The sequence below is a fragment of the Vidua chalybeata genome, chromosome Z, assembly GCF_026979565.1.
Source record: "Vidua chalybeata isolate OUT-0048 chromosome Z, bVidCha1 merged haplotype, whole genome shotgun sequence".
Classification (NCBI taxonomy): Eukaryota; Metazoa; Chordata; class Aves; order Passeriformes; family Viduidae; genus Vidua; species Vidua chalybeata.
Window position 1 is genome coordinate 31,143,653 of NC_071570.1, and position 15,251 is coordinate 31,158,903.

Sequence of the window (15,251 nt, forward strand, 5' to 3'; positions counted from 1 at the left end):
TGGAAACACAGACTCAGTCCAGAATCCTACTGGGATGGTACACCAATGCTTACTGTTTCATGTACAGAACACACCTCTTCAGACACAGGCAGCATTTGGCCCCTTCTCTCCTTACCAGGTCTTCTTCCACCAGCAGCTGTGAACACTATGATTCCTTAGCAGAACTTTTGAGGAACACAAGATTTATTTCCTGGACTTGGTGGTTGCATTGCATACCACCACATTGCAATGAAATCGTTAGATGGGCATTCATGATCTATGAACACAATTCAAATCCAGTAACAGACACCATTAAAGGAGGCAGAATCAACTTTCAAAAAACTAATTTTAATCAAAACAAAAAAAACTGTTGATCATTAACAAGTTTATAAAACAGTGATTTAGTTACATAAATAAATTGATATCAGTGTATCAAATCTTAATTACTTTCAACTTCATGAGCATGTTTACATGGGTGATGAAATACAACCTTTTTACCTATTATAATAAATAAAATGGAGAGCATGAAATAGTTTTTCTAAACAAAAATACCTACAAACATACCTCTAGCATGTTCTCTAATGAAGGGAACAAGAGACACTGGACAACTTTTGCACCAAAACATAAAAACTGCTTTAAAAAGCACAAGGATACAGAACCATCAGCTAAAGTAAAGACACTATACTGTAACCAAAGTTGGTATTTAATAATATAATGAACAGTTTGGTAGTTAGATCTCCAGTTTGGTTATTTTAAAGCATTAAGACAAGGCAAGATAGAAGGCTGCTTTTGTTTGAGTAATTCTAGAGAAAATAAAATAAATTCAAAAAACAAACTGAAAAGTAGAACAGTCATACCTACACAACTTTCTGTCCTGCACAAAGTCAAAATACCTATGCAGAATATATATATATAATATATATATATGTTATTTGTGCACAAAGGTTAGCTTATTATTAGCTCACTGCAAAGGCATAACGTATTATGTCAATAATTTTGGAAAACATTTTGCGTTTTGTGTCAAAAAGGATATTCTTTAAGTTTTCTAGGCTATGAGGCACAAACCCCAGTTCTGGCATACTGTATTCTTAATGCTAAGGCTTGCTGCTCTGGCTGTTTATTTTTTGTTGTCCCTCTTTACGATAGTGCCTGTTACAAGCATGTGTGTATGTGTGTATACATATATATGTATACACAGGTTGTATAAATATATATATATATAAAATTTTCCCCAATAGGTATCAGTCCAACCATGCAATCCAAAAGGTGGCTCTGCATAGATACCCAGCATATAGTTCACCACCTGAGCCAACCCTGAAGCAAGGCGCACTTTAGTCCTTCTGACAGTTTTTCTTTTTTTGTTTAAAACCAAGCTATTGCAGCTTCAAGTATTTTGCATTACATAGATTTTTTTTATAAATTAGTTAATGTTATATTTTTTAATATTCAGACATATACTATAATATATATACAGTACAATAAATGCTCTCATTCTTTTTTTAATTTTTTTGATAAATCCCTGAGAATGTATGTTGACAGTCGCTAAGTTTCCACATGCACAAGCATTGTGTGCCATGCTTCTGGATGAACAGCACTGCAAAGCCACGTGGTCAGCCTTTTAACTATTAGTATTTCATTTGTTGGTTTGTTTAAATATGCTGAAATGTAAGGATGAGTTACAAAGGAGTAAAGCTGAATCCATTCGAGGTACTTATCACAGGATGGAGGTGTTTTGTTTGGTTTTTAAAGCCATTGCAATATATATTTGTTTTTGAGGCTGTGAACATATACAGAAATAACAGGAGAGCGATGTGGGCTTTTGCCACTTGACAACATATACTCAGTGTAAACCAAACCTTTTTTAACCTCTCTCTCTCATACAAAAGAGAAAAAAGAAAAGAAAATTAAACACACAAACTTTCACAACATGACAGTTTAGTTTGCAAACTCAATATAACTATACACATATAATACCGGTGTGGCTTTGTTTCTTTAAGTTAAAAAGGATACAAAGGCAGGCTCAAGTAAAAACAAACCACCCCTCCCCCCCCAGTCCCCCATTCACGCATTTTCATCAACCAAACCGTTCACGAACCAGCATCATCAGTTTCTTTTTGCCTTTGTAGATTTGTTTTAGGTTGTCAATAAACTGTGTAAACTGGATGTGACCATCATGAGCCATTAGGAAAGTCTCTCTTGCCTTGCTGAGGAACTCTATAAACTCACTATAGTGTCGTGGGCTGATGTGAGTGAGACGTGAATGAGTTGTATTAATGTAGGCTCCGATTGTGGCATCCAAGAGTTGCCGTAAAGGGGCTTTGTCCAGTGACATGAGCTTCCCAGAGTTCCTCCTTCCATGAAGTCCCACCATGCCAGGAGTGGTCAAAGTACACCTTCGCAAAATGTCTGACAGTACTGTTGCACACTTGACACTTTTGACCACCAGAGGTATTATAGCTGCTAGCTCATTTTTCCCAAGGGAGTGGCTGAGCGCACATGCCCACAGAACGTCATTAATGGCAGGGTGTGTGTCCTGATTGTAACTCAGGTTGAGATGTGTCATGGCCAAAGTGGCCAGCTTGTAGGCCCGCATGGGGTAACCACGGTGCTCCATGTACCGTGCTATGGTAAAAAGCTGCGAGTAGCTCATGCCAGCTGTAGCAGCATCTAGAACGATTTGGTAAGCGGTCTCAAAAGCTATGTGATCCTTTTCACATAGGGTCAGTGCAGAAAGGGCACAGTTTTGAGGATCCTTCATGGCACACTGTAGAGCAAGTGTCCTAGCACTGCCGGCCAGCTTCTCCTGCTGATGGCAGTCCAGATGCAGACGGACGATGGTGCTGTTGGACATCACTGTTGTAGCAACAATACTAGTGGCTTCTGTTGGAGTGAAAAGTGTAAACCAGTTTTGCATGATACTATCCAGTGCGTAAACACCTGGGGAGAGAAAGAAAGGATTAGTCACAACCGATAGAACCCACCAGACAGAGATATTCAGCAGATTATACTTCCCACAAAGTCTAAGAGGTAACCAGTACATCCCAACAAGAAGGGCTCACAGACAACAAGGCTAGAAAAGAACATTTAAACTAAGACTACTGTACAAACTCTGCAGCAATCACATAAACCCAGAAAATAGCAAAAATAGCCTGCAAGGTAAGCTTTAATCTCCTGTTGTGACAGCTGAGCTGTTTTACTTAAGACAATTTGGGTAAAATCTGGCTCATCTCATCATCTCACTCAAAAGCAGCCCTCACCTTGCACACCAGGGCAATTGCAACCTCTTTTCTCACTGTGAATCTCAAGGCACAGCTCATGTGAAAAGTAGGCAAAATGGCTTTCTTAAGAGAACACCACGGCATACCTTAGCAGAACTTATAAACCACACCTTAAAGCAATCAAATTTGTAAGTACATGATCATCAAGATCCTTATTAAAGAAATACAATGAGCAATATGAACTACTGGATATTGGATTTCTCAGTGCCACTGTATTCCCAGTGTGTTTCGCAGGCAGAGGAAACACTGACTGATGGGTTCCATAAATTGAACCTACAATTAACTCTAGTGCCTTATTGCTAGAGGCAGTTTACACACATTTGTGAGCTCACCTAAACCACACACAGAGGTCTTCATTTTCTCTGCAGGACTCTGATACTTCCCATGCACCCAATCACTCATTTGCAGGAAACCATCATAGCCAGAGAACACAGTATCTTCATTTAAATAAACAGATTCCTAGCATTACCATATTGATTTTTTACTGTGTTGATTAAGTCTCAAGAGTACTTTGCACAACATTTTAGGTTCTTTACAGGACACTTATATTAGAATATGTAAACCAATTTAAAGTGATTTTAACTCTAGTATTTTATCTGCTGAGATGCAGCTGCACAAAATAATACTCAGGCATTAATATCTGTAAGATAACCTCAGCAAAAATTACCCCAGCAAAGATATAAAAGCAATAAAACAAGAGGATTGCATGAAAATTTGCAGACACAAACCACTTTCTGGCAGAGAGCATACAAAGGCAAGCTCTATTTCCCCATGCTATTGACACCAGTATAAGACCAGCTAAGCATAAAGCAAAAAATAAATTAATCCAGAGAATAAGCAGCAGCAATCTTCCTAAGTTCTGAAACTCAAGAAGCATCTGTGCAATACAATCCAACTCAGAAATACCAAAAATACCTTTACTGGCAATTAAAATGGCTCCATTATCACAAGTACTTAGATTGTTCCCATTAGCATTGGTGCTGATTTTTGATTTTTTTATAACAGCTATACAGCTTTTAATGCAGTCATCTTCATTTTCAGACCCTGCATCATCATTCTGAAGATGGTAAACCTTAACACAGAAGGTTTATGAGATGCCTCATAACTATGAGAAGACATGCAAGAAATCTATAGCAAAGCCTAAAATGATCCAAACATGCTACTTGAGAGAGCGCTGATCTCCCACTTCTGTGTTGAGTATTTTGAGTATTAGTATTTGCATCTGTATGCTTCCCATAGGTTATGCACACCTCCACCTTATGGGGGAAAGAAGTCACACTGCATTACTCAACTATTGTTTCACTTGCTTTGTGCCTAAAAACACCCACTAATCACTGCCATGATGTGTTCTCACCAAAGGAATTTTAGAGATGAACATGAAGTGGGAAGCATTTGCAGAACTTGAGTGTTGACAAGGAAGATCAAACCTTGTAAGAGTAGCTGACAATGAGAAACATTTCAGAACATACCTACTTCTGTTGCACATGTTACCAACCACCTCACCATTTCCCGCCGTCGCCAATTCAGCGTTGACAGCGTCATCCGCATCACCTGTTAAAAGAACACAAACAAAATAAAAATTAAATAGCAAACCAAGGCTATAGACAAACAGATAGCAATTTTGAAGTACTTAAACATACTAGAGTTAAAAATGGCAGCCTCTTGCCCTCTCCATTCCATTTCCTCTTTTTCAGCTGATATGTCAAACAATTTGAAAAACACTGTTTGAGTATTTTTGAACAGCATGCAGACAGTAATTCCACCTGCAGATCCTTCAGGGATAGAGGACAAAGGCTGTTTTATCTGAGGGCAAGAAAAAACGCTATCCCATAGAAAAACCTTCTCCCAGACAACAACAACCAACAATCAATAACCAATTATTGAAATTATGTAACATCTCCTCCTTCTATGCACAAGTATACCAGCAATCATCGTGTGATATTCCAGGGCATTTAATTATTTTAAGTAGTCAGATACTAGACACTGAACACAGACAACCAAATTACAATTAAGTTGAGGAGAAAAGAAGGGGGAATCATATATAGGCCACTAAAGACAGCGCTGAGACTGTTTCTTGCAGGGAAAGCCTTACTGTAAGAAACTACACAGCTGGGAATTGGTGGGAATTACACTGCTATGCACCTTCCTTCTGGAAAACAAATCTTTAAGATTCTTAAAACACCTTTAGTAAGCTTGGAACAGAACAGTGGGCAAATTTTACAACAGTTCCAGTTTGTTGGGTTTGTGACACAACTTTCACTAGACCGCGCTGAAGACATTCTGATGACACTGTCAGCCACAAGAGAGTATCCATGAATACACGAATACCCAAAGTGTGCTGTTTCCTTCTAATGATACTTGGTGAAAGCTTGGTGTGACACACAGGTCAATTTTAAGGACTTTTCTCTCTCTCACATAAACATTTAAGGCAAATGAAACAGATTTCCACAGTCACCATGGAAATATGAAAGCCTAAAAAAGCATACAGAACCCTCATCTTTTTGATTAAAGATTTCAGTACCTTTCTTCAGCATAAGAAGCAATTGGGAAAATATCCTTTCCCCAGAAGTCTTTGGAGCTTTATTTACTGAAGCAAAGTAATAAATGGTTTTCTGATCTTTGCATGGTTTTTTTTTAAGAATTCCCTAAAGAGGGATGAAGATATTTGCTTTTGTTGAAATGAACTGCTTAAACTCTAAGATTCAAAAGTGTCAGCTTTGGCTGTCTCCTTTTAGCTTGCAAAGTCTCTCGTCAGAGCCTGAAAACTGATATGCAGTACTTGTACACCTCAAGCACCCTCAGATGCATCTAACTATACCACAGCTTGTGGAGTACAGGATGTTGATGGAAGTGAGAGGGCTGTTGTCAACATGCTCTGCCTTAGCAACCAGTCATTATGGTTGACCTTGGCTTTCAACAAGCATGTACCAGTTCTCATTTAGGGGAAAGGAAGAGAAAGAAAAGGAAAAAACCCCTGAAGACCACGCGAAAAATACAGTGCATTTCCAGCAAGCAGAGTAATTTTACTTTCTAGCCAGTCCTAAATATAATCCTGAACCCACCACACTGGTCCTCTCTCACCCCTGAACAGAAGAGTGCAGCCAACAAATGCCAGCTCTACCTTCCACTTGAATGGCACAAAGGGACTTTGCAGATTCTTGGTCTGTGTTTACCAATACATTAAGCTTTGTACTAGAAAACAGAACTTAAAACCAAGTCCAGATAGAGCCCAAAGACAGTATCCTGTCCTGCGCTTAAAAGCTACGTGCACCAACACTGCATCAAATTTCTTTCTTCTACTATAATAACAAAAAATAAGGGAAATACCTGAAGGCCCAACTCCAGAGAAACTTTCAGAAGAGTTATATCTGGCAAGCTGTCCATGAGTGTTGCTATTTTAAATGCATCCTGGGCAAGTTTGAAGATGTGTGATGAGGAGTGGATATTTTTCTGGATGGATTCTAACACTGTTTCTAGTCTCCGAACATCACCTGCAAGGTGTAAACAGAATTACCAAAATGGAATAAGCTCCCAAAACACCCAGAGATCCATTATAACTGAGCCTGACATTGCTATGCAATAGTATGATGTTTCAATTACACACACTCTATTTTTGGAAACCTTCAATAATTAAATTGTGTATGAATGAAAGATTTAAGAGACCACAAACTGATCTGTCTGAAGGTGTTAGCACAGTGCAGGGCCAAAAGTCACTCTGATTTGTGAATTTTAGAACTGACTTGTCCACTTTTGTGTCTCATAGTCAATGTCATGTGTCAGGAGAATAAAAAGGTGTCTCATCAGCCTCATACCAAGCTCATCTAGCTACCAGCTAACTAAATTAACTACTTTTCTAGAAAATTACATGACAGATTTAAGCCAGTTTGGTTTGTTATGCCCATTTCAAACTACTGCCAGACTATGACCTGGACTCCTAAGCATGAGTTTTATGATCTGTTTATCTATGCAATATTAAAAGCACACATTTAGTTGAGTACATAACTGAGAGCAATGTACCTTTGGCTGCTGTTAGCATGGTTGATGCCAGCTCACACTGCTGGGATTCGATATGACTTAGGGTGAACCAACGGGGATACCGGTTTGGAACAACAGATGCAATGTGGTGAGGGCGGGACAGGTCTCCTGAAGGAGCTGTGGATTCCAGTACCAGCAACCTGAAATAAGAAAGAAATCCTCTTTCATTAAATCACTACTACATTTGGTTGCTCATAAGCTAAAGGTGCAAGAATACTTGGTATTGTCCATAAAATATGCTTTTTCAGTTTCAGAAAAGAAAAAAAAAATGGAAAACCACTTCTCTTGGGGAATATCAAAAGTTCATTTGCCAAACTTTCCTATATCAATAGGCGTTTTTAACCTACCGGTATTTTATAATGTACCCTAATCAGATGTTAGGGTCCCAAACAGCAGTGATAGAGAAGTTTCCTTTAATATGACTTTCAGACTCCATTTTCTCATCAAGTACTCATCAGTAAATAATAATCTTACCCAACAAGGAGCATTCATACTTAAAAAATTCAAATTAATGTGTTGTTGACTATGACAATCCAAATGACAGCCCACAGCAAAGATTTAACCTTACTGCCCTTGCAATACACTAAATACTGACAGTACATCTGCTGCTCTATAAATATCAGTACAAAAAGTAGAAGTGAACAAAAATAGGCTTTTTTTTCAATACAGTTAAGCATAGTTTCAGCATATGAACGGTTAAAGAAATAGTAATAAGGCCGTATGCAGAAGAAAAGCTTTTCCAGTGCTTAGCTTCTTGATGTCTCTTAGTATCTGAGGTCTGTTTCTACCAGCTTTCATACACTTGTGATTTTCTAGAAGGAAGTGATCTGTGAGGATCAAGGAAGTCGCATCTCTTTTGTCCTGCAAAGAGACAAAACTGCAACTACCGAACATTGAAAAACCAATGCATTGTGTTTTTGTGATAGACTGTTTCTTATATAATAAGCCCATTTAAATATAAGTTACAATTTCTTGTATTTAAATAAATATCTAAGTTCTGTAAGCGGCTGTGGAGTATGTTTGTTTTTTTTTTTTGCATTAAGATGGATTTGAGTTCCATCAGGTTTTTTTAGATTCCTGAAGCATATGATATATTAGTAAAATAATAATACAGTATAATAAAAATTCATTGAGAAAGGTAATTCTGAATATATGGAAAGGCAACTAGCAGGCACATAAAAATACAACACAGCACCCAAATAACTATCACACACATGCAAATGCATGAAAATAGGAAAAAAAACCCCTTGCATCAAGTCAAATCTATTCTCCAGCAGCACAAAGATATCTCTCTTCATAAACATATTCTAAAGCTGATTTTTTCCAAGCATAGAGTGAGATTGCAGAGGTGCATTATAAGATAGCTTCAATGAACAGAAAATATCCTAACTATTAAATTAAGAAAGGGAATAGTAGGTTATGAGTAAACAGACAAAAAGCATGAAAGAAAGGCTGTTTTGGAGAAATCTTTTGTCACTTTGAATTTCACTGCCAGCTTCTGTGCTCTTTTGCTGTGAAAAGATGTACTGTTGTGAACTGGTGGCTTGCACACAATTTTGGCAAGGTTAGGGAACACCAGAAAAGCAGAAGTAGATTTAGCACTCTTTTTTTGGTTTTTTTTTTTTTGTTTTTTTTTTTTTTTTCTTTGAAACATCAATTATTTAGTTAGGTTTTAGCAAAGCTACCTTGTGAATAAACATCACCATTAAAGTCTGGTCCCAAAGCCTGGCTGAAATTCAGGCTTAACAAGGAATCAAACCAAACTAAGCCAAACATTCAAGCTCAGATTCCAAGTGAGCAGTCAACTGCAGATCCACGTTCTCCAAGGCTATGCTCCATATGTTTCAGTGCTGCAAGCAGAAAACTAGATACAAGTGACCATCAAGGACTGCACAACCCTGTCCTTGCGGACCTGAGATGCATACATGAATGGCTTTCTGGTCTCAGTTTCCATTTATTTCATAATAAGTGTTCCATACACTCAAATAGGACTCAAAAAATTAAACAGCAACAGATATTTTTGAATACAGATGGGTTAAATACTCCTGAGCTGCCATGGGTAATTGATCCATGTAGACTTGTATGCAGACTGACACTGAACACTTCTATCTGAAGAGCAACTACCTGGGATCTTGGGAAATTAAATTCTTTAACAAATGTGAGTAAAGAAGTATGCTTCACTTCTAAAAGAATGAGCAGCTGTAGCGATTTCCATGCAGCACCTTTACTAACTTCCACATGGCATTTCTGTCCTTGCCACAGCCACTTCCTCTCTCCCATGGAAGACAAGATGCTCAAATTTTCATCTTCTGACCCATTCAACTTCTCAGCCATGAGACAGACATTCAGTCTTCATATTTGCTTTATTCTTGTCTCCTCAAGGCAGTATTACATTACTTTTTCATTTGGTTTGTATTGGGAGTCCTTTATTAACTGAACTAACATTCTGGTGTGAATGGAAAGAATAATCATCCTTCTTCAGGAGAATTTAAGAAGTGCAGATGAATGCAGACAGACACAGAATAGAAAGCATCTAAATCTGCCATCACAACCCTTCAAGACAGCAGTCCACATTTCTGAAGAGTGCCAAATATCAAACTACAAAAAGAAAGATTACTATCTAGGGCTGAACCTTCATCTGTCTTATAAAGCGAAGAAAAAAATAGCTATGGAGGGAAAACAGCCCTGATTGCACTCACATCTCCTGTGATTTTACCAGATGGAAACAAAAAAACAATTCTTTCTTATGCTGGTCTATTTAAGAAGTAATTTCTTTGGTTGAGATGACAGCTTTATAGCAGTTGAGGGCTGGAGCTACCCAAGACTAACTGGAGATTTCATAATTTGGATCTTTCAGTGTCTTGTTTGTTTTTCTAGTTGAGAAAGGAAACTTCCAAAAGAGTTTTCAGTTTTGACTGGTTTCAAATCCTTGTTCAAATGAAACTGCATATTGACTTCATGTTCACTGAGGCAGTCAGGAAAGCTGCTGATGGATGACTACTCCAGCCTTGGAGCATCATTTCAATAGCTTAGTTTAAGGAGGAAAAATCCATACAAACTCTCAGAGAAATCATACCTCTTGAGAAATAATTTAAGGTAGTAACTGAAAGTAAATACAAGACAAGTATGTTTTATAAAAGAATTAACTTTTTTTCTTTAGCAAAAAGACAAAACCAAACACACCAAACCAACCAAAGAAACAACAAACAACAAACCAAAACAAAACCAACCAAAAAACCCCCACGTACCAAATTTTGTACTATCTCCCTGTTCTGATAAAATCAGTAATTCATGTACTTACCCTGAGACAAAAGAAGACTAGCAAACTTAAGTTGCCCAGACTTTCTGATCACCCATCTGAATGTTCTCAATAGTTCACCAATAATGGACTTTTATCTTCTCAATCTATTTCCTAAAATGCTAATTGTAACCAGCAAGTATGCATGGTCACTCTTTCACATTTTTAGACTCTTCCCATAACATCCATTACTAGACTTTCTAGGAGGCAGAAAAATATCCAACAGGCTAAGCAGACCTTTGGCTTAAAATGACAGCTATATTTTGCTCTTATGCAGGGCCTCCCATTTAGTCCTTCAAACACCGGAATTATTTTCACTCTCTTTAGCTTTTTGGAGAGAGTAGCTCCAGAATAAACACCTCCTGACTGTACACACACAACCTGTTTGATGAAGCTAAATACTCTTCATGTGGACAGGTCATCCTTCCATCACTGTGCAATCAATCTTGGTGATAATGACCAGGAAAACTCAACATTTTTTTCTTTTTTATAATCTAAGACTTGACTGCTCTTAGTATTCAGCTGTGGCTATTCTTTGCCAACCATCAACTACTAGGTTCTTGATAGTGAGCAGACAATCCAGATGGGACCACTTTCTTCCCTGCATTCTATGTGGACAACAGTTTTATCACTGATCATTTAGGTCCTTGAAAACTCATTCAGAAGTCTTTTTTTAGATACCATTACCAATCTGACCTGTCCTGAGACAGCACACACTGAACACTGCCTGAGAATAATATTTTTCCTGATTACTAAAGACAAATAGGATGTAAACCAGACATTTTGCTGTCATTGGATGTACCACATTTAGATCCCAACATTCACCCAGAAGAGGCTAAGATGTTATGAAGCACTAAAAAAATGCACAGGCTCTGACCACAGGCCTAGACTCTCAAATCTATTGTTGAGAGTCAATTTATAAAGAAGACGAACAAATTGTCCAGCTGAGCAGACTAAGCAGCAAACAATCCCGAGACTTACGATAAAATACCTCTTTCCTTATTTCATTACCAATATCATGCACACACAACCACAGGGGTGGGAGAATCCATATGCTAAAGTGGCTTTATAACACAAAATATTGTGCCACACGTGTGGGATTCTAGAAGTATCTGAAACAGAAAATCCTGTTTTCCAAGCCTAAATAAACACTAATTGGACACTTATAAATTATTATAATATAGTAACTACAAATACCATTTACTTTTATAGATGACAGAACCAAAACAGCACCTCCTTGACTCCTTGAATGGAAGAATGTATATTTTAGAAAGAGAGAGTAGGTCTTGATTACCAAACCTTTCCTGCCTTTCCACATCTACTACTCGTGCTCTTTTTAGACGACTCATGAATACGTACCGCATGGCTCTCAGTGCAGTTTTGTATGCCAATTCAGCATCATGAGGTAGGAGAGAGGTGAAGAGATACTTGGCAAATGTGTGCATTGGAACACTCTCTCGATGGATGACTTCACCTAAGCCACTATATGGTCCACCTGCAGGAAAGAGAAACAGAATGTCAGTCTTTACAAACTGCTAGACCCCAACTTCTGAACCTTTAAAAGCATTCAATACACCTTTAGCTAGAAGTGGTATTCAAAGACTCCTGCTTCACCTTCACAAAAGGTGAAGTTACATTGCTATTTTCAGTGAAATAGATAACACATCATATATACACAATGTATTACAGTTATATTAAATACCATGTATTATTTGGAAAACAAGACGCACTGCAAATTGTATAATACTAAGCACACTGCCAGTGCTTATAAGAATGACAGAATGATTACCATACTTAATGGGACTCATTCAGCAAGCCTGGTATGCAAAAGTAGAAAGTCATAATCCTAGCTCAGCCTCCAGAGAGTTATATTATGTACATCAATGCCCATGCGTTCTGTCAGTGTGCCACTGCTTCATCACAAATTCACCAGTAAAAAAAGAATGATGACCATAGAAAAATGTGCATCTTTAATTGAAATGACTAATCACCACAGCAGACCTGAGCCCTCAAATGTCTCACCTGACATTGGCATTTAAATAACCCTTTGGTCTGAATGCAGTCATGACTCAAGTACCAGGTCCTACCCTTGGGTTACAACAACCCCAGGCAGCTCCACAGGCTGGGAACAGAGTAACTGGAAAGCTGCTCAGTGGAAAAGGACCTCAGGGTGCTGGTGACATGAGTCAGGGTGTACCCAGGTGGTGAAGGAGGCCAATGGCATCCTAGCTTGGATCAGCAGGAGCAGGGCAGGGATTGTCCCCCTGCGCTGGGCACTGGTGAAGCCACACCTCCAGTGCTGTGTCCAGCTCTGGTCCATCACTGCAAGAAAGACACTGAGGTGCTGAAGTGAGTCCAGAGAAGGGCAGTGGAGCTGGGGCAGGGTCTGGAGCACAAGTCCTGAGAAATAGCTGAGGGAGCTGGGGGTGTTTATCCTGGAGAAAAGGAGGCTCAGGGGAGACCTTATGATTCTCCACCCCTGCCTGAGAAGCCCCTGACAACCAGAGACAGGATGAAAGGAAATGGCTTCAGATTGTGCCAGGCAAGGTTTAGACTGCATATCAGGAAAAACTTAACTGAAAGGATGGTCAGGCATTGGAATAGGCTGCCCAGGGCAGCTATCATTGAAAGTGTTCAAATTAAGTGTGGATGTGTCACTTAGGAACACGGTTTAGTGGTGAAGATAGTGGTGGCTGTCTTAATGGCTGGACTCAACCATACTATTAGTCTCGTCCAACCTTAACTATTCTATGATGATGAACACAAGGCCACATCGTGCACCAAAGCTGGCTGTTAGTCCAGTATACCCACATAATTTTAGAAATTCTATTTTATTTATGTGAAAACTATCCCTATTATTGGGGCAATGGATTTTTCTCTCTCAGTAAGGTTCAATTAGATTTCAATTGATAACAGCAGCATCACGATAGACAACAACAAAGTTAAAAGCAACTATTTACTTGTGGAGTTTCAAATGTTCACAGTGCATATGAACCCTATTTCTACACTTTTTCCTGCACACTTAAGACTGTTATTCCTGTTAATAGGAAAACTATGTCAAACAGTTTCTGACTTCAGTGACAAGAGGTTCAGGCATTAAATGCTGCAAGATACAGAATAAGAATCTTGTATTAAATATTACTGGACAATTATTGCACAGATAGCACTCAGCAGTCCCAGAAGCTACTACTACTTCTACAAAGACTCCAACCAATCACAATTGAAAGGATGGATGGATGGATGGATGGATGGATGGATGGATGGATGGATGGCCAGCTGTGTGAATGCACTTTTGTTTCAGCAATGTTTTTGACTGCCGCCTTAGCACAACGTGCAAGGATAGAAATCACTAGGCATGAAAATATTCTGAGCTCCATAGGTGGACATTTCTAAAGACCAGGGCTGATTGCAAAGGAAATGTCAAAGAAGATTTAATAGGTGACAGTGTGTCTCATAACCATTTGAAATGAAGTTGAAAGCCATTCAAATCTAGCTGGCATTGCTTGAATGAAAGAAGCCATTTCATGTATGTTTGCCAGTTGGTGTTCCAGTTAGAAACTCAGTCAGGACACAATGAACACATGACAAAGAATTTATATGAAAATATATTTTGCCATTAACTTAGCAGTTAAGCAAAAAATTTTAAGTTCTTGCAAAAGTCTTATGTTCTGCTTTCCCACACACTCAAATGGTAGCTACACACAGCATGCATTAATCTGCATTAACAGCAGAGAAATTAGCTTAATATTGGATTAAGTCTTCTTTATTGTATCTACCAAATTTCAGCTAAAAACTCACAGTTGGTATGATCAGCACCTTAAATCACTGCATAGCTTTTCCTCCATGTAAACTGGCAGTTTCTGCCTAACGTGGAGCAAACTGAAACTACTGCAGAAAAGCCAGCTTTCTCATCACACACTAACGCAAGACAACTGCCGCATATTGCTCACAACGGCAATTTTTTAGATAGTTTTATTAGCAGAGTTCCTGCTGTGATCAATTCTTTACTACTCTAAGAAAATATTCAGTGATAAAGTAGTAAACTGAATTATCAGAGAGTATGTCAGAAAAATCCTGCCCTTTCCTCATAAAGCATCCTTACCAGTAAAGAGATGTGGCAAACTGATTTTATAATGCAGAGGAATCCTGTATGCTAATAGCTAGATCAAGACAGTAGCTTTTCTTGTCCAAAGGCCATAAAGCAGCAGTACAGACACACCATGATGGAAACTTTCCCTGTGTTGCAGCTTCTGTGCAGTTTCAAATCTAGGCAAAAACAGTGACTTAAAGCTGGGAACCCTAAGCAACATATTGTACCTCTTCCACAAAAAACAAAGTTTTAAAAGACTAACATGTCACAAAAATAGAGTAAAATCTGACTGTTGTGCAACCATCTCTCAACTTACCTAGGACAGTACCACACTCGCCTTCAAGCCATGTGCATGCACTCAAAAGCTGGGTGTCCCACCTAGCCTTCAAAAACCTGCATTATGCCTTTGGCTATTTTTTTCCCCTGGAAGTTTTTTCTTCCATTCAAAAAGAACAAAAACAAGAAAGACAGCCTTGGAACCCATGTCATCACTCTCTGAACATGATGCTTAAGTGCTACATGTCAAGGCTTTTTCAAAGTTAAGGCAAAAGTATGCACTTCCATGTACAGA

General features: G+C 38.5%; 1 protein-coding gene across 5 annotated transcripts in view; it reads right to left on the minus strand.

The window, feature by feature from the left end:
• Nucleotides 1–306: 306 nt before the first annotated feature.
• The window catches only part of ZSWIM6 (zinc finger SWIM-type containing 6), a 108,036-nt gene continuing 93,091 nt past the window's right edge, over nucleotides 307–15,251 (minus strand). For all 5 annotated transcript variants that reach the window (XM_053969046.1, XM_053969047.1, XM_053969048.1 and 2 more), the window contains exons 10-14: nucleotides 11,950–12,085; nucleotides 7,275–7,432; nucleotides 6,585–6,748; nucleotides 4,727–4,808; nucleotides 307–2,916 (exon numbers count right to left, since the gene is read on the minus strand). In XM_053969046.1, coding sequence (XP_053825021.1) covers nucleotides 2,054–2,916; nucleotides 4,727–4,808; nucleotides 6,585–6,748; nucleotides 7,275–7,432; nucleotides 11,950–12,085 — 1,403 coding nt within the window. In that variant the 3' untranslated portion in view covers nucleotides 307–2,053. The remainder of the gene's footprint in view (nucleotides 2,917–4,726; nucleotides 4,809–6,584; nucleotides 6,749–7,274; nucleotides 7,433–11,949; nucleotides 12,086–15,251) is intronic.